We start from the raw sequence: 26,394 nt of genomic DNA, 5'->3' as shown, positions 1-26,394 counted from the left end.
ATATGAGGGCAGTAAATACATCGATGACTAATTTCAAGTTTAGGACGGAAATTATAGTCCGACGTTACACCACCGTGACGTCATTGTACATCCAGGGTCAATATGATTTGAATCTATCCTAAAAGTTGAATAGTGACGTAAACATGATCAGAAGTCAACTCGTACATAAAAAAGGAAATTATATCTATCAGTAACCTTGTTAAATATAATTGCCGAATCAAAGTTTATAACGTGTTTTATAATAATTATAATAATATAAAATGTATACTCTGAAAATGGTGTGGAGTAATTTTCTATAATGGGTGAATGTAAACAATTATGCCTCTATTGCGTAGAGAAAGGTTTGAAAGATATTTAATTTTGCAGAAGAACACCAGCTAGTACGCTCTAATAAGTTTCCCGTTCCAAACTTCGTTGGCGGGCTTCGTTGATGAAGAACCTCATCCAGGCCATGATTTGAAAGGCATGCTTTACAGGTGAATTAACAAATATAGTTTATCGTAATTACACATTTTTAATTTTACTAACATGGTTCATGATAAGCTCTCGAAGCGCAAACTGCTTGATGCAAAAAACATGACTCGGCTGTTCCACTACCCACAAAACGTATGAATACACTTACATCGGGCATCTTGATGTACTTGTGTCGATATATTTTGGTTTTCATTGAATATGGATTGATTGAAGAGGATCGGAATCGTCTAGACTTAGTGATGGACATACACATTTCTCCTTGTTTTTGATAGTGTCGCTGCATAATCATCTTTACTGTTATCCTAACAAATCGATCTCAAATGTCTATTTGTATATTTTTGTATTTAACATTAAATCTATTTTCGTCACTTAAGCTAGCAATGATATTTAACTGTTCTGATTTTTGTAGTGTTTTTTGTCCCTTTTTATATTTGAAAAAAAAATTCTGAGGTTGTACAGTATACTTCTGGGTAGCTTTCGTTCCCGTCCAAATTCAAAGGACTAGTTAAATTGCGACGACATGTTGAAACAGATTAGGGACTATCAAAAAGGACTCCTAACACTGGTCTTTATAAGTATTTTCTTAAATCAAATATTCGCTTAAAAGCTTGAGTCTTATATTGACTAATTTTGAATGGCTCACACCAAATAATTATTAAGGCATCAATGGAATAGCCGAGTCTTGAGTTGCGTCAAACAACTGGTGTTTGCGTTTGCATTCATCTGAAGTGTGCTGCTGATACTAGAGGTAGAAAATAACACATATTTTGTAAATAAACTATATCTTACCGTCAATTCAAAGATTTCTGTTTGTTACCAAAGGGGAGTTTAACCTTAAATAGGGTTAGTACGATAATAGGTCGTGTCAATGGAAAATTCCTCTTCCGAAATTTATAAGTCACTGTATCTTAAAAATAAGTGCAAAACCTGGATCGATGTTAACTACAAAAGAAATAATGTACAAAACAATAATCAATCTTATATGCACACAGTGTCTTTGCTACCTTACACGGTTATACACTGCACTTTCTGCGCTCTTCTGGATGTATATAGTTCTTCTTCAAGTGATACACACTTCGGGGGTCAAGAGCTTCCAACGCTGGCGATCTCCAGCCCAATTGATAACGTTTGCGGTAGAGTTGGTGTTGCTCAAGCTTTAATTAACACCTTCAAAACAAGCATGTGACTGAATCAAATATAATATTACTATTCATATCAAAGCCAGCTTTCCTAGATATATACTTTTAATAAAAAGTAGAGATGCAATAAACATCATAATATTAATGATATCCTCTGCTGTTACATGTTCACTTTCAATGCGTATGAACAATGATTTTCAAGACAACAAGTTTTGTGCATTTCTTTATTGTCAAAACCCTTGATTGTTGACTCATGCGCTTGTTCTCACATGATGTAGTTTAATGCGGATTTGGAAGTTTCAGATTCTCTGGTTTATCTACTACAAAACACCATGTTGAATTTCGATTTTAAAGACGTTTTTTGTATATTATCTTACGCCATGCTTATTCACTTGAATGATTTGGTTTAAAAATGGGGACATTTTTGTATTTCATTTGTAAAAAAAAAAAAATATTTATAGCAAGACATAGACGTATCAATCAAACACGTATATAGACCTACTATTCTTCTTACGCAAACTTTAGTCTTTCCATACCAGTCCAGAAGTGTTAATGCTGTTCTTTAAAAGTGTTATTTTAAGTGTTTTAGTTTGCGACTGTACTTTGAAAATCTTAGAATATTGAAATCGGCTCGCAAAGTCTCTTGATCCGAAGGTTACAGCTTCTGTACTTAAGAAAGTAGATATTATTATTAAAGATCTTTCCCAATCTAAGCATTATAAATACACATTTAACAGATTTGGTCGCCTATGCCTTAAAAGGTACTAATAGATTAAGTCTAATACTAAAATCATTCACTCACAATCCAGTATCGGTATATAGCTACAATGCTAACTTTGATAGGTAATTATCCTTTGCAATAACTTGTGCTATTTTTGTGCAGTTTACTCATCTTTTGTCCTGCTTTGCTAGTTTTAATACCTTCAGGTTACGATACAATAATTTTGATTATATTTTTTTATATATTTACTTCAACACATTCAACAGCAAATACAATCGCCAATTATAGCAAAGAACGGGCGGTCTATAAACCCAGTTCCTTTATTTAAAAAAAAAACGAGCAAAAACCCCTGTGTCTTACATGATTAATATTTTTTGAAGATGTGCATGGCAAAGTAGTAATATAGTTAATGCTCTCGATACACAACGTAGATAGTTATGAAAAGAACTGGTGTTTGTTGAGAATGTCTCAACAATTAAATAAATTGATTATTATCATCCTCATTATAGTAATATAACCAGAGTAGGCTTTGTAACCATTATTATGCAATTGAGAAGGAAGTCCTTACTTGTGTATATAATAGTAATTTGTCTTTTGTGATAGTGACATTTAAAATTAGTTTCAATTTACTTTGACGTGAACATACACGTCAACAAAGTAATCTAACAATACTTGAATGCGACAATCATACTTTAATGTGTCAATCAAAAGTAGTTTTTCAGAAATTCCTCTTTCATCAGTATTCAGTTTGGCATCTCCTCTCAGGTTATGTATTATTTTTAAAGCATAAAAATGTAAGCCTAGTTCAGTTTTTATTTTCGACTATTCATTTCAAAGAGGGTGAAATTATAGAGGGCGCATTTTGTATTCGTCTGTTTAGTAATTTGTATCCTCACAATATTATGAGATTTGCAGCAACATTAGCAGGATAGTGCTCGGTCAAGGCTGTACATGTTTCAATTAACGAAAGTGCATTGTAACAAAAATAGTTTCAGCACAGTTAAACTAAACATATCTTATTATTATTGGTGATTTTCTAACAAACTAATATTCTGTAGGCTTGCGCTGATTAATGGTTATTATTTGAAATAATATCACACTGCTTCCGTTTTCTACACTGTGTGCAAAGATATTTGATAGCCATTATATATATATATATATATATTATATACTATATTATATATATGCTTATATATATATGTATATATATATATATATATATATATATATATGCTTATAAATTGTGGTGTTTTTTTTTTTGCTATTTATTTATATTTACCGTAATTATGGTTTGTCAATTCTTGAATGATCTTACTCCACTATTTCACAAGCATGAAACAGCATGTAGCTATTAATTAAACAGTTTAGAAATCTTTCGAACAATCAATCAAGCTTCAAGATTTAAAACAAAATAATTAATTACGAATACAAATAAATAAAATAAACTTAAATTACTGAAATTTCCAATATATTGAAATTGAAGTTGAACATGTTTAAAGTAAGGTAACATTATGTCAATCTAAAATTTGCACTAGAGAGAAGGAAAAGAAAAACGGACAATATTCAAAAGAATAGCAACAAAAAAGGCAAGGACAGCAATGAATAATATATGAAAAATATCAAAGCACAAAGAATTGAAAGATTCAGAAACAAGAAAATTACAAAGGTTAAGAAACAAAGAATTGCACAAAAGAAGAAAAGAAGTAACATCAAAAAGATTCGTTAAGAATATCTAACAACTGTAAATTTATTTAAAAACAAATCACGTCCATAATTATTAATATATTACAGCAATGTCAGGGAACAGTTAAATTTGGGGAAAAAAAAGATTCTGACCACGCTAGCAAAGGGTATTGATATATTGTTCGTCGTTAGCCTATTGAAATAATATTGTATTATTTAACTTGGTATTAGTAATTTACCAATTGTTATTATTGCAAAGTTAATCATAAATTTGCTTGATGATTCAATATATTGAAAGTCGATCGGTGAATCAATTGATTAATCAATGTATTGATTTATTAATTGAGATCTTTAATATGCGCCTGTAGCTCAGTACTTGGCATCAATACACATCTACAATTTGTTTTATCTTACGTTAAATTATCGGTTATGAAATAACTCGAGCAACTTTCGTTTTGAATTTGTGTTTGTTTCCATTCGTTGGATCACAGGTCAATTCCTAATGACTAAGAACCAATGACTCAAATGAAAATGTTACAACAATCCGACTTGAATCACTATCATCCATTTAAGACAAGTGCCCCGGAAGCTTGTGCAGAATAAACGGTTTTCCAAAAAATGGCATTGCAGTTACGGAGCTACGTTATTCTTATACTATCCGCTACAAGCGTACACCAATCAAAAGGTGAGTTACAATATAGCTGATTAAATTCTTGATGTAAATACTTTATGAAATACAATTTTGGTTATCGGTATTTCATTTGTAATATTTTGATATTAAATGTCGAAGTTTTGTTATCTTTCCAATCTATCGTTTCATGTTTCATATTTTCCCGGGAAATTAATTAGTAACGGTTTCTTGTATCTATGCAAGATCTTGAAATATGTATGTGTATTGTAATCAAATTGGAATCGTACCGTATTTTGTACTAATTTATGTAAAGGGGTTTAGCCTTATCTTATCCAGGGACGAAGTATGACATTGTCACCAAGTTTATCATAAAATGCATAGGGCTGAGAAATGTCCGTTATGGAAATTGATTTTGAACGTGACTGTAAACATTTAACGGTAATTTGCAAAGAGAATTTGTTAGTATTAAGTTGTCAAGAAATGCTGAGATACTATAGGCTAAAGATGGTATTGGAAACAGTGTAACGACCTGCAGAATCTTATCAGCGTAATAGATCGAGAGAACTTCAATTAATTGCAATGGTCATATTCCGGCTTCTTCGGGTGATGCAATTATATTTATGCTACAGGTCTATATAATTATATAATATATAATATATACAATATTATTAATATATATTATTGATATTATGTCTATTATTACATTATGCTGGTTTGCCATTATACTATTATTATTTCCATTAATATAATTATTATTATTATCATCATTGTTGTTTCTTACCTTTAGTGATTCTTACCTTTAGTGATTTAAAGAGGCATTGAGCTCAAAGCTCGTAATAGTTGCCTCCTCTCCTTTTGTTGAAATTGTTAATGTCGAGGTTGTTTTTGAAAGCATTTGTGTTTGTGCTGTTAATGTTGTCATGTTATTAATTATATTGCTATTGTTAATAATATCATAATCATCATAAAAACTAAATATTCGTAATTGACACTGTGAACATAAATATGTCAATTGTATTATCAGATGATAGGATTTAAAACGAATCTTTTATCCACTTACGTTCTATGTTCCTTGATGTGTAATTGACTTAGTAGACCAATTTTTTTCATAACTTGTAGGCCTAGACATGAATACATGTTTACTAAAAAATTAATCGATCTGTGTGTTATACTATCTATCTATGTATCTGTAGGTACTCTGTAGTTGTACACTGTTTAATGTACTTGCACCTGTATTATAGTATCTTGTTTCAGTATTTGCATCTGCAGATTATCTACATGTGTCTGCATCTGCATTATATAATTATATTATGTGTCAGTATCTGTATCATACATATGTATCCTGTATCTATATCTATATATGTATCTATACCTATATCTGTAGTTTAAAAAGTACAAGATGCTTAAAAATGAATCGAGACTGTTAATCAATACATAATTATTGCAAGGATAGGCAAGTATACGTTATTGTGGACAGTGCAGTCTTATATTAAACTGCCTGTTAATGGATTTTAGTCTTTACTTTAGGGTACTATCTATATTTTTATGTACCTGTATCTGTATCTATATCTGTTATCTGTATCTGTCTGTGTCTGTATCTGTATCTTTTGGCTTTTTTTTTACTAGTACGTAATATTAACACCAAGGTTATTTATTATGTAGTCATTCTTATTGCATAAAACCTTTGGCGCATAACAAAGAGACTTTATTAGATCGGATTTTGCATGGTGGTTCCAGTTAGCGGTTTTGGGCCCTTTCCCCACCATGAGTCATCACAATTGATGAATCAAGAAGTGGGTTAGCCTGGCAGATATTCATGCTTCTTTATATATGTAGGCCTTTGACCGAAGTTGTAGATAATGTGTGTCGTGAGTAAAAACTATGTTTTAATTAACTTGTCTTTTTCCTTTCAAGTAAAATTTACAATCAACTGTATTTGATTTTTTTCTGCGCATTAATTATTAATTATTATTATATTATAGTATTTACTATTATTATTATTATTAATATATTATTATTATTATTATTATTATTATTATTATTATTATTATTATTATTATTATTATTATTATTATTATTATTTTCATTATAACCTAAGGCTCTGATTATCTCCCTAGAAGTGTCATTGCAATTTTGATTATTTTTCTTCATATCAGTATTCTATACATCATTTTAGTATTTTGAACATCATTTTATTACTTTTGTACGCCTATTTTTATTTAAATAATTGTGACAATGTATATATTATATTGTTATATCCACCAGCCCAGAATGTGTACTGTGATTTCGAATCCCATGGAGCTTGTGGATACAGTAAAGGTAAAAGCGGCATCGGTTGGAAAAGAATAAAATCAAATAACCTTGCCCTGGAAGGAGTCATTGAACCCCCACCTGGGGACCATACAACAGGAAAGGGTAAGACGACGAAAGTCAAACTGCACCAATTTCTCACCAGTTATCGAGTTATAGTCACAATGCATATGCATAGCATTTATGTACAGTATGAACACTATATGCAAGCCAATACAGACTACAACCTTTTTCTTTTAGTTTTTAATTTTCATCTTTATACATAGTATTTTTATAGGTTAGCTATCATCTTATGCTCTCTGGTAATTTGTATTTTTCCAACTTGATTCTTCTTCTGCAGTTGCAGACCTACTCCTCCTTCACTCATTATTTAATTATTTTTTTATCTTTTTGGTTCGGGTATAGAGAGATCTCAGAGAGATTTTTAAAACGATTTAATTTCAGACAAAAAGAAAGACTGATAAACTTGATTTTCGGCCAAGAAATGAACAATCCCTCTCAATTTTAAGTTGTGCTCTATGATGCGTTACATTAGGCCCTATCTGAAGTTCTGTTGAGAACTCTCACTATCAGTGGGGTTTTTTTCAGATTTCCTGTTGGTATTTATGCACATCTCTTCAAGTGCCATAATAATAGCATTGGGGTTCCGGGCTCACCTTGTCTCACCTATCATTAATATTCCATTCAAAAGATACATCCTTTATTATTATTATTATTATTATTATTATTATTATTATTATTATTATTATTATTATTATAATTATTATTATTATTATCATTATTTAAATCAGGCTATTATTATTTATTCTATTTCACTGTTGTGACCAAAAGACATCATGAACTAACAGCAGTAACAGCATGTACCGCTTTGCATATGACATTTACTGACAAGTGTCCGTTCGGATATGACAAGATCAAAGACCATCTGGTTTTCCTGTTCGACACCGAGATTAGGTTTTTGATAGGCCCATGTTGACAAATGACTCGCTTTGCAGTTATGATATATAAACATTTACTACAAAAAAAAATCATTTTCAATTAAGAAGTTTATTACCAGCCAAGTAATACAGGTTCGGTATAAATGTAAATGAGTCCAGATTCATTTGAAAACGAAGAACTTAATTATATAGACCATACCCGACCAATTCAATTTATTTTTGCTTGTTTAGGTTTTTTGTTGGTCTAAACTCAAATAGTTGGCCTTCATCTCTAGTACAGAACAAACATAGATTTTGTTGATAAGTTCCAATAAAATGACAGCGTAAAACTTAGAACTTTGTCTTCGTGTTTCTGGTATACACTGGGTGTATTCCTCTCTCCACCTATTAAATTTGATTGGACAAGTTTTGGTTGGTCAGTTTACAATCTGGAAGATCTACTGTGTGTCAATCAATCTTACCAACTGACCAACCACATCTTAGTAGCCTGGAATACCAGCATGCCCCACAAACAAGCAAGTTCAAGTTTATTTACGTTGTTTATAGCAGCAATATCAAAGAGCTTGTGTTGAGCGAAGATGTTCATTATCAATAACTGTAACGTTAATAGTAAAGTATGGTCTCATACATTTCCTTGTGGGGTCAGGTAACCTAGTATTCTAACAATATTTAAAGCTGAATAATTGACACGAAGGATTTTCTGAAGCTGCAACGGAACTAGTGAGTTCCACTCAAGTCACACACTTAAAGTAGATGGGCTAAAAACGTGCCTGTCGAGTCATTTTATTCATTAGATATGCATTGCATCCCAAATAAGGTACAACGGAGAATATGTAAATGAATGTAAGAGAATTTGATTTGTATTTTAGGAGCAAGCCATGAATAATTTATAGGGACAAGATCGACATGAATTCGATGCCTAATATTACACACGAAACATCTGTTTCAACAAAATATATTGTTCATGTGGGAGATGTTTGTCAATTGCAGTTAAAATAAGTTCCGCACTAATTAGCTGCTACAACGTGTACAATATGCACGAAGGTATACTTAGTATTTAAGTTTAAATAATCATCAATAAATTAAATGCAGTGTTCGAATAAAGGACATGATGGTACATCGTGTACCATAGCTCTAAACGAATGTAAATAGATAAATATAATTCCTCCAATGGGATTCGAACCTGCGACCTATAGATGTCAAGGCGAGTGTCATGACCATTAGACGTACCACAGAGGTTCGTGGTTGAACAGATTCAAATAATGCCGCCAGGTACATTATACACAATAGGCATCTTCAAATTATATGTAAATCATCAAAGGAAGAGTGTTCGAATTAAGGACATGATGGTACATCGTGTAGCATAGCTTTCAGGTATGATGAGGATAATGATAAACTTCTACCTTTTGCTGGAAATACAGTGATTGTGATTTATATTAAAATGTTCTTGCTCTCCTCAAGGCTATTTCATGCACGTGATGAAGAATGATAACAATAATGGCAACAAAAAAGAGTTAACAGCGCAGTTGATGTCACCTTGGGAGGCCCACAGGCAAGACTTCTTTACTCTGGAGTTTTACTATTTAACAAAAGTTGAGAAAAGTTTAGACTGCGAGTTGAGAATTCACGTAAATAACGTGAAAAGGAAAAACAATACATTAGCCTCTTGGAGACGTCCTTGTGTAACAAGTAAGAGCAGCTGGAAAAAGGCTAGCGTGCTTTTATTTTCAGAAACGATGTTTCAGGTAAGTCTGCATTTTGTGTAACTTATTTTGCGGAAGTTTAGTCATACTACACATGTGCAATACTGAACAAATATTCCGATCTCGAAACGAATTATTTAGCAAATACAGTAGCGGTTTCTGTATAAAGAGCTGTCTGTTACAATATTGAACATAACCTTACGTTGTACCTTCTGCTAATATGTTAGATTTTGAACAATGCCGTCACCTACAACCAGGTGATCCTCGTCAGATAATTATTTCCTTTTTATTATTGTGAAAACATTTAGTTATTTTTTAAATGTAAACCTATATAAATTTCATAGGGAATAAATACATTAAATTGGTAGTTATTTGATATGAGCTAGCTATAAAATCCTGTCCAGACTATCAAATTTCATTTGACAAAACATGTGACATGCCTAAATATGGTCATAATGACATCACATCAGGACCATATTTATAGACACATCATGACTATATATGGGCGTACAACAGTTTCTTGTCAAATAAAAATAATTAATAGTCTTGATAGGGATAAGGATTGGCAAAGAATACATCACATTCTTACAATAATACCTTTCAATAGCACAACACAATTCACAGTAAGGCATGCACGGGATGCATTTCTTACTTTTCTTTCGGATAGTATCCTGAGTTCTTCTGAAGTTGTACACAGGTTCACTGTCACACATGACTAACAGTTTCACGTCCAATTCGAAGGACGAGGTAATTAAAGTAAAACGTATTGGCTGTTTATGAACTTTTTTGGGAGAAGAATGTCCCCAACGGTGACATTAGTTGAAGGATAACACATTGCCTGTTTATGAACATTTTTAGGGAGAAGAATGTCTCCAAAGGGGACATTAGATAAAGAATAACTGATCTTACAACTGATGTTAAATTTTCCAAGATAATATACAGGGAATTTTGTACTGAAAATACTGTTATGTTGCAAAGGCTTATATGATTGTTAGGAAAACACATAATTACCCTTGTCATTGGACACAAAACAACTGTGTACCATGTACAGTGCCTTAGTTAGTACTGGATAAGTTAAATTAATTCGTTCTTCCGGTTGCTTATTTCAACGTCTGTCCGTTTGTCTGTCTCTCTCTTCGTCAATCAAACAATAAGTCAATCAATCAATCAATCAATCAATCAATCAATCAATCAATCAGTAAATCAATCAATCAATCTGCCAATCAATCAATCAATATTTCAATCAATTTGTCCGTCCAATATTCCATAAATCCATCAACTCAATAATTCGTTCGTTCACTTATTCATTTATCCATTTGTCTACCTACAGTATCTATAATTCATTCATGATTCATTCATCTATTTTTTCATTTATTTATTTGTACATGTACTCAAGTTTCATCCATTATATATGCCTACCGTATTTATTTATCTATTTATTGATTTATTCATTCATGTATAATAATTCAAGAATTTGTCTTACATGAATTATTTAATTAATTAGCTTGTGTTAAATAAATAATATCTAAGTTAGTCTCAGAGTGCTGCCTATTAATTTTTTTTTGTATATAGTTTAGACTAACACGGCTTCAATACCAATTTTATGAATTAATTAAATGATTCATTTATTTATTCATTCATCATTCATTCATGCATTCATTCATTAATCATTAAATAATAACCTATTTAAATTATTTTGTTGTGTTTTTCATTACTGTATATCTTTCGTTCATACATTTGTTCATCACTATTATTCCTTCATTTATTTAACATAATTTATAAATCTATTCATTCATTTATGTAGACCATCATTCGTTAATTCGATCATTTTAATTTCTTTTTATGATTGTTTCTACTTTCATTTCTTTTAGGGCATGCCCGGCACAAGATATTTTTCTTCTCGGGATTATGCCTTCTTTTATAGATTGTTTTCATCTTAAACTCAAATCATCATTGATTTGATTTGATTTCTTTTTATACAGATATGTTGCAAAAAATAAGACTTGGTGTGTTAATTATTCTAATGTGTAATTTAATTATGCAAAAAAAAAAAAAAAAAAAAAAAAAATGACTTGTAAGTGTACTTCTTGAGAACTAAAGCATTTCCGTTCCTTCCACCGAGTATCCTTATATCATTTAATACAGTTAATACTATGACAAATATCCAACCTGTTCTGTCAATGTACGAACAAGGTAGTAATATATCCTGCCATGTCAATTTCTTTGCATATCATTATTTATTTTTAGATAGTATTTGAGGTGATCTTTAGAGGAAATGCACAAGTTGCTATTGATGACGTCAGCATTGTCTATGGTAAGTGTCATATCTCGCCTTATCTACTCATGCGTTACTAATTATAGTTTAATATCAGTTTCAATGGCTTATAGGTAGTTAATTATATAATTTAGATTATAGCCTATAGCTAAAATGATGTATTTTTTAAACGGTTAATTAATAACACATTAGGATGTAATGTATTAAGTGTTTTATAACGAAATCAATCAATTAGGCATAAATGTATAACCTCATACACTATGACGTTAACTGCCGGGTGTACATCAAATCATAACATACGGGGAGCGCGTAGAGCGGGTAAATGTTCACTCTTACCCCATCACATTCAATCAATGCCTAGCTTATGATGTTTACATTTTCAACAAACCTATAACACAAGGTCGAACGGATATATAATGTAGTATCACAATGAAGCAACTTTTAAAATATCACGTATTTTCTCCGAACAAATGGTACCCTAAATGAGGCCTATGTTTTCATACGATGTTTTTGACGAGTTTATAAAACTGAAGCACAATCCTATTTAATATAATAAAATATAATTGAGCATTGGACTCTATTATTTAATGAATATAGAGACATTACATGATTTCGCCACAGGCTAGATGATTAAATTCGATTACATTATTTCATTCCGATACATGCTCCTTGTCAATCAATCTCCCGTTGGTGTCTTACATGACAAATTATCCAATTAATTCAATAGGAGTTATGACTTTTTTGTAAGGCGCATCAAATTGTCACACATTTATAAAAGGCGCGATCTGAAGGTTATTTTGAGCAGCGCCATCGTGCGTTAACTTTTCGTGTCCTCGTTTCAGATACACTGAGAATTGAAATTTTCTACTAAAATTTTCAAATCTACCTTACCTCCTATGTAAGCACTTTGTGAGATTGAAACACTAATCCCAACCAGGATTAACCTAATGTGCCGATTAATATAAAGCCTCAGTACCTGGGGATTGCTTAGGCTTAGCGAAATTATAAAATAAAAATCCTCGTTAATCCGTATTAAGTACAGTGCTAGGATTGTCTGACTAATCGGCTGTCGCGAAAACAATGAAGGAATTCATAAAATTAAAAAAGACCTTAAAGATAAGAGTTTTTAATTGTTTAAAACATTAATGGTGGTTGTATGCTGTATATGTTATACGGTACTTATTATAGTGCGTATGCCAATAGTAAAATTACATGCTACCTTTCTGATTCTTGATTTGATTATTGCGACTCAGCAATTCGCTGTTCTCGCAACTACTTCATTCAGAGGGGTCTAATAAAGTATAGTCATGTGAACGATCGTTAAACAAACACATGATACCATATCACTGAAGGTAGCCTGGAGGTGGTATTCGGTATCCCTGTTCAAATTAGGCTTCTCAATGATATTTTTCTTTTCTAATATTGCCATTATTATGACAGATGACGTTCATTTATTTAAAGTGATTGTTATTAGTTGTCGTAATGCAATGTTCCCTGACAGTTGTGTATTTAGTATTTTCATGTACATTAAAATAGTGTATAATATTTTTTTGGATACCATGAACTGTGGCACACGTAAGAAAATACCTGACGGTGCATCGAAAGATAAACAAAAAAAAAAAATATTTAGGCCTATAATCAAACTATCAACCAAAATATAAAAATGTATAAAAGTTTTTAACTAAATATACAAGATTTGTATATTTCTCATACCCAGAACTGTCATTACTCTTTATAATTTACTTCATACAGTACGATTCCTTAGTTTAATCTTCAAACATAAACATAATCTATAACAATAGAATATATGCAATGCTACACTCATATAGGCACTATTTGATAATTCCAAATTAGGCCTATATATTATAAATTGTAGTGAAATTAATTTATGGTGAAACGTTTATTTACACGTTTCGTAAGTACCGTAGTCGTTTCACTATAATTGTTGTATCATTTAAAAAAAGAGCAACAACAACAATAACAACAACGACAACAACAACAACAACAACAACATTAAATACATTTCATATTGGATCCGGATGCTTTTCTTAAATGTAACAATATAGTTAACAATTTTATTTTACCTTATATTTATAGCTTATTATTATTATTATTATTATTATTATTATTATTATTATTATTATTATTATTAACATTCATCAGTTAAATCTGAACTCAACTCACTTAGTAGTGCATCGTTTAAAAAGAATACAAGTGGAATACTAGAAAGGAAATTGTTTACAGAATTGTAAAAAATTAAATACATGAACGCCTTAATGAATTACATTACATGGGAATAAAGGTAAAAAGAATAACTCGTAACTCGCAGTGTCATTGTACTGAATTGCCATGGGTGTGATCCGTGACTACCTTAGCCCTACCTTAGGTGATGGACCATAGCACCCCCCACCACTACTCTTCCAAAAGATGCAATGGTTTCTTTAAAGTGCACACGAGGGGTGAACTGCCCATCCGTGAACCGTATTATACACTTATCATGAATGAACAACAAACCAAACACAACAATATAAGAACTAAGTGAAAAACAGTCAATGACTGTCTAACCGACGTAATGTTATACATTGCTCTATGTTGGCTTTTCAAGTGTTTTTGATGCACTAAATGAAAGTGATTAATGTTTAATAGTGTGATTGCATACATTGTTCATTGTATTGGGTAAGCTTTTTTTCTGACAGTCATCTGATGTATGGGATAGGTAAAAGCCTACTTTAACCTGCTTAGTTTGCACTGCTTTCTATAATGGGCTTGTGTACATGTGTATTTTTCCAGGATGCTCTACATTCAATCAACCCGTTGTCACTCAAAGCTGTTTCGACATTGTAATACTAGGCCAAACGAGTACGTTGCTGGTGGAAATAATAATAAAATTCATCATAAGTCTACAAGCACTTCCTTAGAGGTTTTGGTAGCGCCATCTATGTCATGTTTGTTTCATATTATCTATAATATAATTGCTTTAAAAAAATACTGCTAGCCCTATTTTAATATCTAGGCCATCATTCGCACGCACTCAATACACTTCATCAAGTAAATTCATTTAATTGTGCAGCTCCTTCCCACTAATAAACACGACACGATACAGTAAATGGGTTATAATTACTAAGTCATGTAAGGGTGGGGTTTATGAAAGAGTGTGCCATTAAAAATTACTGTACTAACATTCTATTACCCAAAAAGTTATATGTTTATTATAATATTGTTTATAATGCTCGATAGTGAACCTCAGACAGTTACCGGTATCACGTATTACAAAATTTACTTACCGGCAAATGTCTTAGTTACTTCTTTGGTAACTATTTTGACATATCATGATCTATTACCCGACAGGCACTACTGTTACCATTATAGAAGTCAATTTGATTATGCCACCCTATCATTACATTCTGTAAAAACTGAGACAATTTTATAAACTAGTTAATCTCTGGTGCAAAACATTGGGCCACAAAAAAAAAAAAAAAAATGCAGATTTTTCGGCTGACTGATTCAACGGTTGACTACTATACAGAATGTCATATTGACGACTGCCCACCACCGGCCACCTCTACTAGATCCGTTAATGCTTGTAGACATCTGTTGTATCAGAGGATGATACACTAAATGACTACAATTTTATGGTATGGTTTACGAGTTATGAGATATGCAGACTCAATAAAATTAATGAAGTAATAATATTAATTATTACTTGTGTTTGTCAATTTTAATGTTTTTTGGACAAAATAAATGAAATGAAATTAATAGTACAGATATGGATTTGATATTTATCGGATAAATCCATATTACACTGGCATGTAGGCCTACATTTAAAGAATATCACAGAGTGTACACAGATTGACGTGCTAACAAAGTGTTGAATAGTGCGGAATTAGTGTGGTTTACATTGTGTGTACACAAAGTGAACACTTGCTAACAATATTCCACGCTGTGTTTCACACCGTAACTACTGTATGTACGCACAGTGTAAGCCTCATCATGAATTCTACGCAATGAGAACACGTAGTCTTTCACTATGAGGTATTTGAGAGATAACAATACGTGTCACAACGTCACTCATCAAATATTACTTGTTAACGCTCAATGATTTTGTTTTTGCTAATAAGACTACTGTGTCAAATGTCGGAAAATAAACTGTATTGGTTCACATAACAATTGTAATTTTTTTTCCCAATCATATTCGAATTCATCGCGTCCTATAAGTGACAGTGGTCCAGTTGGTACACGTATACAAAAACAGATTCAAAGTCGGCTGACGATTTAAAAAAAAAATTACTGATTCCACTTTCTTAACATTTACATAATATTATACAAATATTTAAAAAAAAGATACCTGAAAATTTGACAAATCGCAGCTTCCACAGGGACCTTAACAAAAAAACCTGGTGGTAAAAGTGCTAACTACCAAGCCGGTATAATCCAATACGAAGTTCCCCAAACTAATCTCAACCTACAGTGAATTATTTGCTTTTCCTTATTAATAGAAATTAACAAAGAGAACCAAAAAAAATATAGAGAGTAAACAAACAGTAACAGTAAATTAAAAAAAATAAACGAAAACAAAAACAAGCCAAGACTGCACTATCTCTTCCATTCTTTCCAACATAACATCACAATATTGACATATTCCTTTGTGTTGTGCCAAGATTGTGATGTCAAACATGCTGACAAAAATATGTTTGTTACTCATGATTATGTGTTTTCTTATTAGTTTCAAATAAACAATAAAATCCACCAACTATAATTGGTAATGCAATTCAATCACCAAAACACATCTTTTGAACCTTTCACCAAGCCATCATCCGTTATATATTATCATCCAAAAACGTACGCATCCATTCATTCATTATATCAACAGTTGCTGCACGTGTCCACGTGCGCCAGATTCATGCGTATTGTTATAACGTAAGTTTATTAAGACGCGCTACGGGCTTTATCATTCCAATCACAAGATGGTAGAGAATAGAATACTTATTGTTGTCAACAGTGAAAATGCAGGATCCTAAAAAAAGTGACATAGTCACTGTGCCATTTACTTTAAGTGGTAACTCGCAATGAACTAATTTTCTATCATTCAGTAAGCCTAATAGGCTATCCTTTATTCATTAACGATTTTTATAGAAGCTTTTTGAGAAATTAGAACTCATTAGTCATATATTTATGATCAATTACCACTTAATCCATTTTTATAGTAAATATTAAAAATGAGCAGTTAGGCTATATGCCAATTATCTCGTCATCGTGCTATAGAGTTGCGTTCCTGTCTGTTTTTCACCTTGATACATCTTCTTATGAAAGTTTATTCAGAGTACAGTCACTTGTTTGCACTGTCCTCGTTTCTCATTATAAAATATAAGCCTAAAAATTCGTTAGGCTTAGAACAAAGTAAAACTCCAAAGCTATCCCTTATTTTTGCAATGTAGCGCGTATAATGTGTACAAGTCAAAGAGTTAAATCATATCGAAAGAGATACTTCATTAACTGCATCATCCATCTGGCTCTCTTGTCCGGGTTTCGGAAAAAATGATATATTGTAAAAGTGATTTTTCTTAAAAAAACAAAAATGGTGTTGAAAAACTTTGCAACAAATAATGTGATACAGATATTTGAATATATAAAGACTAAGGGGTGGGGGGATGAAAGGTGGAAAAGACGTTACACTAATTTCCCCGTTTTGAATTATTCAAAAGTCTGTATCACCTTAACCGTTCCCAAGACTTGAAGTTTATCGTCAAACACCCTTTTTATGTCTTAGAAAAATCAGTTGTAAAACATATCAATGTTGTCCTCAGAAGCCTGGCTTTAATCTGTCATATTCAAATTCCAAATGACACTTTAATCGATTATGAAGACCGGTTACATAAAACCATATAATGTATTGCATTAATGTGAAAATAGTTATTAACCTATACATACTGGATTACTGCTGTCCCGTGGGTCATAATAATATGTATTTATATTTTAAGTAGGTTTAAATATGCTGTACACTATACATACAGTATTGATTATTGCTGTACCGTGGGTCATAATGTATTAAATTTATTATATTAAATAGGTTTAAATACGTTGATTTTGGGATACTTAACTTTGCACAGTGCCGGTACAGTATACATAGGCCTAATGGGTTTCATATTGAGATTATTAAATTCAATTCAAAATCAGAATCACAGTTATTTAGTCAATGAGAACGTAAAAAGTATAACACTTACAACACTATTAACTAACATTCCAAAATTTAAAAAAAAGATCATTTTATTGGTTTTATTTAATTAAATTTTTATTTATTATTTTATAATGCCTAAAATGTGTAACTGCTCTAACATTCAGCTCTATATAGGCTCTATATTATTAATTTGTCTGAAATGATGAAGATGAATTATAATAGTTAATTATCATTCGACTTACCTTGTTCTTTTCATATAGATGACATTGATACAAGGCACTACACGAAGGCACCGAGTCCCACCATGGTTTCCAAGACCAGTGAGTACATATACACCTGTCTTTGGCATGAGTCATAGTTATGGGAAATCTATAAAAAACAGATTTATATAACAATTCAGAAATGTGCTTTATAAATGTCATCTAACTTTATCGGATTTTAGGCCCACGTAACGCAATCGATCGAAATTTAATTAATTTTTTTATGACCTTATACCTGAAAAGGTAATTCTATTTATAGTAACAAGGTGGAGGTTGAGGGTTGAATAGATAGCCATATCCTACCCGAACTCCATAAAACTTGCATTTTGAGGATACAATATCATTGTTCAGTACTACTACATTTTAGTGACATCAAGGGTAACTAAAATATTGGTAATGTTATAAAAGGACAAAGTCATTACAACTAATGGGCACATATCTTAAAATAGCAGTGGATAATATACAGTAGGCTATATTACATTTGAAGTCCCTGCTTTTTTTCTCTAAAAAAATGTTTTATGGCTCTTGAAATCTTTAAATTTGAATAATATTGAATCATTTCAAAATGGCGTCCAAGATGGCCGATATACATTTTGTATAGGCATTACTCAGTGGATTTCCAGTGGAAATTTCTCTTACAATTTCTCAAACAATACCTTGCAATATAAAATAAATAATAAGCGATATAAACAAATCATATTCAAAATGACTCCTGTGCATTATGTAATAATAAGCCGGGTACATATTTGTGCTCAATGCGCATTAAGCCCACGTAACGCAATCGATCGGCATTCAATTAACAATTAAAATTATTTTTATTCAGATGAGTCAACAATTTCAATTATATCACTTGTCATCGGTATAGTCAATATGATGTGGGTAATATGTGCCGTCGGCTTCATCGTCTACACCAAGAGACATGGGTAAGGCAATAATACTCTCTATATGTATATTGAGTATAAACTCATTATAAACCTCTGTTCATTAAAATTACAGACAGCATGTTCACATGTCAATGCCAACGTATAACCATCCAATATATAGCATTCATCAACAACATAGGGTTATTTTCAGACTACTGAAGTGTTATAGATTCAGTACGATCGATCTTAAGACATCAAAGTTGTACCTTAATAAGATATCTTTTAAAGTCGCTCGTGAATGTCGAAGGTCAAGAGAAAGAGAGGGAAGAGAGGGGGGAAGGAGGAGAGAGAAAAAATTTGGGAAAAAAAATGTGAAATCTTTTTTTTAATGAATTCTGGGAACTAGGGCGGGTCGCAAGCATTAATACTCATGGTACTAAAGTTTGCACAGAAGTAACGATTGCAAAAGTATCAGATAAATTGTGTGGTAGCAAAAAGTTGCATAACGCTAGCGGGCGCACTGTTTTCATTCTTATCCCTAGTTTATAATGAACAATGATATATCCTACGTAAGCCAAGATAACGCGTGCGTTTTCAAACATAATAATTTTACATAGATGATTTTATACATGTTCTTTGATCAGTATTTGTAAATATACCTGAATTCTATTAAGAAAACAAAAACATGCATTTTCTTTTTATCAAAATCCTCAAATTTCTAAAATTCGCATCATATAGCCTGGTTATTCTGACCGAAAGGATTCCCCCTTTAAGACATGGTCTGATAATCAACACAAGGGAAGAGCTCATGAGTCTTATGTCCTTTGAATACAATGTAGTCCACGTCAATATTTTCCAAAAAAACTTGTCCACCAATAAAGTGTTCCTTAATTATTGTAATATGTAGGTTTCATTGGGATTAACTTTATCCAGTGGATTAAATTAATCCGCTGAGTACTCACTCACGACTACTAAGTGTTTCCTGATACAGAAAATCATTATCGTTTCAAGTTTTTATGTCGGATAGATGGAGAACTGAGAAGTGGAACTTGTTGTATGACGCTAGTTTCTAAAGAAGCGTTAAATGGCTTACTTGCGACGCCCTTCATATTATGGGTAGCTTACTCACCTACAATATTCTTGCCAGCACAAACAGAATTATCATTGTTGAATGCAAACTGTGTTTGTTTGCTATGGCAACGTTACATCTTATTGATTACGGCGAATCATTCAGACTGGATACTAATAAGAATGGCCCATGTCTCGACGGTATACGCACATATTCGGTTTCACCACATGATATTTGAGAAATAACTAATGGAGAGTTAGGGGACTGTAGTAGATGCAGTAGTTAGAACCGGGTTTGAAAATAGTAAAACTGTAAGAATTCAAATATGTTGGCATGTTTAGTGGCGAGTCAGTCTCAGAGTCCCACAGCGTAACACAAAATAATAAAAGGTCACTTGTATTATTAAAAAAATTATATAATATAGTGTAGAAGTGTAAATAGCAGTAGCAATAGTAGTAGTAGTTGCATTAGCAGCAGAAGCTGCAATAGCAGTGTAGTATTGGCAGTATTATCAGTAGTAGCATGGAGGTATAGCAGTAGAGTAGTAGTAGTGGTAGTAGTGGTACCGTAGTAGTAGTAGTAGCAGAAGTAGTTGTAGTAGCAGTAGTAGTAGAGTAGTAGTAGTGCAACAGTAGTAGTAGTAGTAGCAGCAGCAACAACAAAAGTAGTAGCGTTACTAGCATGAGCACTATTCACCAACAGCAGGTAATTAGGTATCCAGTTTATCATCATTTGAATAATAATAATAATAATAATAATAATAATAATAATAATAATAATAACAATAATAATAATAATAATAATAATAATAATAATAATAATAATAATAATTATAATAATAATTATCGACTTATATAGCGCATATTGTAGACTAACCTCTATGCGCTTTACATTATTACCCCCGGTCACTGGATCTAGCACATGGAACAACACTCATGCCCCATAATGTTGCAGCTGTAATCAGCGCATGGTCGTGTTTGAACCTATGATAGGCTAAACATATCACCAGTATTAATCAAATAAATTAAAGGGCAAATGTAAATAATTCGCCGCCTGCAAGATTTAATGAAGATGTATTTGACCCTTATTGAACCCATCTACAAACATAGTCACATTTATGTATTGAGGACATTTAATTGAGTTGGTGTTGTGCTTAAGAATACATTATTTGATTATATTGTCATCAATTCAAGGCGGATATTAAACTTGTTGAACATCCATAGAGTTAAATATTTGTATTGGAAAGTTTGTACTAATAATCATGTCGTAGTCCAATCATAGAACTTGTACATTTGAACCATGACTCCCTTCGTGAAGCTTGACAGGTCCCTAGTTGAGTGTGTTATCCCTAAAATCAGGTGGAATTCATTGGAATTGGACATTTCAAGCATTAATAATAATTGAGTATTTAAAATACATCACTCTTAGAGTCAAGATAAGCATAATTTTTTTTTTAGTAAATTGTGCTTGTTCATACATTGTTTAATTGAATTAAATACTAAAATAACTTTATAATGGTTTGTTGACCATTTCCAAAAAATATTTATGATGCTTTAATTAGCGAAGAAATATATAATTTTAATTTGAACCTGTAACCTAATCAATATTCAAGTTTATTTTCATCAACACACACAATGCAGTTATTTATTATTTTTAAGTTGTTATTTCCTGGACACTTGAGGGCGTTTTTTCAAATTGTGCATGCTCTATTTCGTTATGCAGACCTCCCGGTGTTTTACATTACAGTATGTTTTTAGTTGTAATGCATACTGGTGTAATCACGCACATTTATAGATTAATAGGCTTAGTGTGGGTTGATATATCTTCTGTATCTCATTATCAATGTCTAAAAGCCAGTTTGGTTGGAGGTTTTGTTGCCCAATTGTTGCCCTTCCTGCTATAATTGGTTGTGATACGGTGTGTAACATCACATATGCAACTACACCAATTTGAATAACCAAATTCAAAATATTATACGTTATCACAAATTCGAATATTCTCATTTATTTACAGCCACCTGCCTAGAATTTTCGAGCATCACGACAACGGTACATACACTAGCCTTAGAAGAGAACACGCATCTAAACCAGTTGCGTGTGTGACGTACGAAGTCCCAGCCGACAAAATGAAAGAGAGTAACTACTCGTTTGATATCCCCGCAATGCATGGCATGAAACGGGCTGACTCGGGACTAACCGAAGACCAGGATGGATCCGAATGCATCGGAAGCAGTAATTACTTAAACTTAGCCCGAAGTAACGATTATATATACCAGGTTGTTCAGAGTGATAGTACGTTGGTATCCATCTCTAACGTACAGGGTGTAATTTAATATTTCTAGTTATACCATCTCCTAAACTCGCATCCGTTTCTACACATCTGGAATGACGACCTATCCTGTACAACAATAAAACTCAGTATTTTACAAGTAATACGTTTTCTGCCATTTAGATATTCATCTAGTGATATTATAATAGCTCACAACATACAACAGATAGAACCGAAGAGTCTCCTTGGCTAGTCGCACAAACCGTTTTTCCTGCCAAATTGTTGTGTGGTGTACATTGCCAATATGTAATATGATTACATAATCGTTCAATATTTATTTCACACTCTTCAATTATCAAATTAATATTATTTTCGTTCATTTCATTTTCATGCAACAGCGAGTGTCGTATTATATCGTAGTAGTTTACCACATACAACCGGAGACAGTTGGACTACTTTTACCAATATTTATATATTACTGTTTTGCATTTCTTTTCAGTTTATGTTTAAGCAACAGTCAGTAAATGTAGGACAAAATAAAAACTTGACAACACTATTTACGTGAAACACATTTCATTTCTTATCCTTATATTATTCATGTAAGCGTACCAGTAGGCCTATGTTTAATAATAGTGTAAATAAATAGAGGGAATATCATTTATTGTGGCTGACAGAAGACCATTATCTGTTCTTATCTCGGTATGTGTTTAAATCTGCCAACACTGACGTATTCATATAATAACTTATTCATGGGGTTTTTTTTACATGCATCTCCTGCAAATGGGAAACATTGAATCAAGTCATGTATGAATAATTGTTCAAATATGAGAAAGCAACTGATACTAATTTCTGCCTTCTGGAAGTGTGGCTACCATGTGCAATACATCGGCAAAGTTTAATGTTTTAATCAAGTCCTTCAGAATGAATTTGTTTCAGCGGTTATATAGTAGCTAATCGTAGTCAATGACCGAACCAACTCTTAATTACTCCACTGACGTGCTTTCGCTCAATGCTTGTTGGGATTTTTAAAGGCGAACTTGGAGCGGAGTTGTAGATAACGCAACGTATGTGATTTACTTAAATGCTTTGCGTTGTAGCTCAGTCTGAAATGTTTTACTTTCTCTTAATTGAAATCCATAAACATAATACTTAAACCTGAATAATGGATAATAATGACAGCGTAGCTGAAGTCTACAGTATGCTAAAATAATGCATATTTCACAGTACATTACACATACTTCACATGAAGAAGTTATAACAATCATCATCACATAATATGCCTGCCATTAGTATGTGACGTCACAGTTCGAAACATTCCCGTACTGGTTTTAGCTGTGGTAATGTTTTTACCCAACCCTCCCATAGTTTTAACTTCACATGATGACTACAAGTTATCATATAGCTTATGTAGTCTGTATTGCTATCGTCTGTTGGTGTTTTCGGTGTATAATAAGAAAAAACTTCCAGAAATCCAAATTATGATATGTTTTGACCTTCGACATAGATATGTGCAGTCAGAACTACTAAAGATTCATGGGTGTATCCAGGATTTTTTTTCTGGGTGGGTCGTGATCATAATTATTTTGACTTTTTCACAATGAAATAACAGTAAGATGTGAATAAAATGTCAATACAATTTGCTTGAAGCGGATGGCAGGCTCAGTTTCAGAATTGCTGGAATTGTGATAGATTACGTCACGCAATCGGTAAGGTCTTTGGATTCATTGCTAGTACCTCATCAATGCTTTTTCATTTATTTCATTGTGAAAAGGCCCTTGAAAAAAATTTCTGATAAGAAATGTGGACCTCTGAACATATTGGCGGGTCGTACGACCTTCCCGACCCCCCCCCACAACCCCTTGCATAACCCATGAGATTTCAATCCCCTTTAATTTCTTTGCATGAGAGTATAGTGCTTTATGTTGAATGTGTTTGTGTTATGTTGCGTATACTCCATTCTGTGAAAGGAATACAAGATAACGAGTTGAGTATGCTGCACACATTTAGTATTTTATTATTGTTATTGTTGTCAAGGACATTGGTGTGAAGCATTTTGAAATGTTTAGACGACGAAGTCATATGTAAATGCCAAAAAAAAAAAATACAATGTAAGTCTATGCTGGTACATACTTGTTTGTTTGAGGATTAATTTTATATATATTTAATTTATTCAAACCACCAGCAATATATCATAATAACCACTGAATATAAAAAAATATCGTGCGGAGTATTTTGAACTTTTTAAAATTCTATTGTATTTTATTATTGTTATGTTTTTAATGCCAAGGACACTGATGTGAAGCACTTTCAAAATGTTTAGATATTAAAGTCATATGTAAATGCCAAAAAAAAAATCATATAATGCTGGTACAGAATTTCATTGTCTCAGTATTAATTGATGTGTATATTAATTTATTCAAACCAACAGCAATGGTATATCGTCAGTACATTATCATTAGTGTTATTATTATATTTTCTATTTTGCATGTATGTATTTCTTAAGAAAACCACTATGAGGTATTGTATTAAAATTAAGTTATGAACTTAACAAATAAAAGGAAAATATTAATTAAAAAAAGGCACGTGTTCTTGGTTTTACCTCAGCAAGTTTCCTTGACTAGATTGGTCATTAAGTCTCTTCCTCTAATTTGAACTTCAAACACAATTGCTTTGTCAAAAATGTCTTCTAAAAATGGGTTAATAATTTAGATAGGTCTAAGTTCAGTATATCCTTAATTAGCAAATCAAACGCGTAATGCTTAGGCCAATTAAATTATTACTTAAATCGAGTGCTGATTTTTGCTAATCCATTATCAAATTGGTACCGGGTAATTGTGTATGATTACGTAATACGACTATTAGTAATGCTTTTTTTTCGTGTTCCCTTTTAGTTCAAGTTTTCATGTTAGCTCAAATATATTGTATGGTGAAAACGGTTTGGAGCAGTGGAATTGGTTTTGTTTCCCAACCTCGAAGTCGGGGTTTTAATCCTTAATGCGTTTCGCTTGTGTCCCTCAGCGAGACACCTACATACATTGATTCAGTCTATTGATGGGTACCGGCTACTTGCTGGGAGTGACCTTCGGTGGACTGGCGTACCATCCAGGGGAGCATCATACTCTCATCCGCTTCACATTACAAAAAAGTGAGATATTCTCCATCCTCATGGGCCCTAATGGCTGGGTAAGGATTTATTTTTCATACGTATATTAATATTATTAATTACCATCATAGTAATGATTATGATAGTGATGATAATAATTAATTATACCATAAATAGTTTACCTTTAACATTTCCCTATTCTCGAGCGGAATTATTTTTTTGTCAAAATGTTCCATAAAAGGACACTTTCGAAATTAGACCTCTTGTCATTTTATGCATGTCTACAAGTGACAACGTTAGTAACCATCAAGGAGAGAGTACACACGAAAATGTCACGTGATAGAGATGCGTGACATGTCGGAATCTACGACACGGTATGACGTAATAAGTACGACGCCGTGAAAGCATTGACCACCAACTTGGTCCATTTCTTCCGTTTGTTCCTAATTGCATATCAACATATTTTGATTTTCTCTGCACAGTAGTCTTTAATTATTTATTTAATATCATTTTGGTCGTATCAAACATCACTGTTTGGCAATTAAAGAATGGAAGTAAATGATTACTTACATCATTATAAGTGTCATGACTGCATTGATGTTTCATACTACAGTGCACTATTTCTCATGGGGCGTATGGGGAAGACAAGGGGGTTAACTTTATTTGATGAGAATCCAGACATGCTATACACACAGATATGGTTCATTTATAATCCGGGATCCTAGGATATAGGCCAGGCAAGGTCACATCCTGCCTATTGCAGTTCTTTATGTTTTAACTCA

The 26,394-nt window shown here is 32.3% G+C and overlaps 1 protein-coding gene across 1 annotated transcript; it reads left to right on the top strand.

The window, feature by feature from the left end:
• Positions 1–398: 398 nt before the first annotated feature.
• Positions 399–25,087, top strand: LOC117107681 (MAM and LDL-receptor class A domain-containing protein 1-like). The gene is made up of 8 exons (XM_033249410.1): positions 399–476; positions 4,509–4,702; positions 6,914–7,063; positions 9,358–9,641; positions 11,847–11,913; positions 18,310–18,369; positions 19,133–19,232; positions 22,255–25,087. The coding sequence occupies exons 2-8, from the start codon at positions 4,636–4,638 to the stop codon at positions 22,571–22,573; spliced, it is 1,047 nt and encodes a 348-aa protein (XP_033105301.1). The 5' UTR covers positions 399–476; positions 4,509–4,635; the 3' UTR covers positions 22,574–25,087.
• The last annotated feature ends 1,307 nt before the right edge of the window (positions 25,088–26,394 follow it).

The sequence above is a fragment of the Anneissia japonica genome, unplaced genomic scaffold (genome assembly GCF_011630105.1).
Source record: "Anneissia japonica isolate Jap-2015-1 unplaced genomic scaffold, ASM1163010v1 scaffold5330_len1712360_cov203, whole genome shotgun sequence".
Classification (NCBI taxonomy): Eukaryota; Metazoa; Echinodermata; class Crinoidea; order Comatulida; family Comatulidae; genus Anneissia; species Anneissia japonica.
Note: the sequence above shows the minus strand (reverse complement) of the source record. Positions and strands in the feature narration are given on the sequence as shown.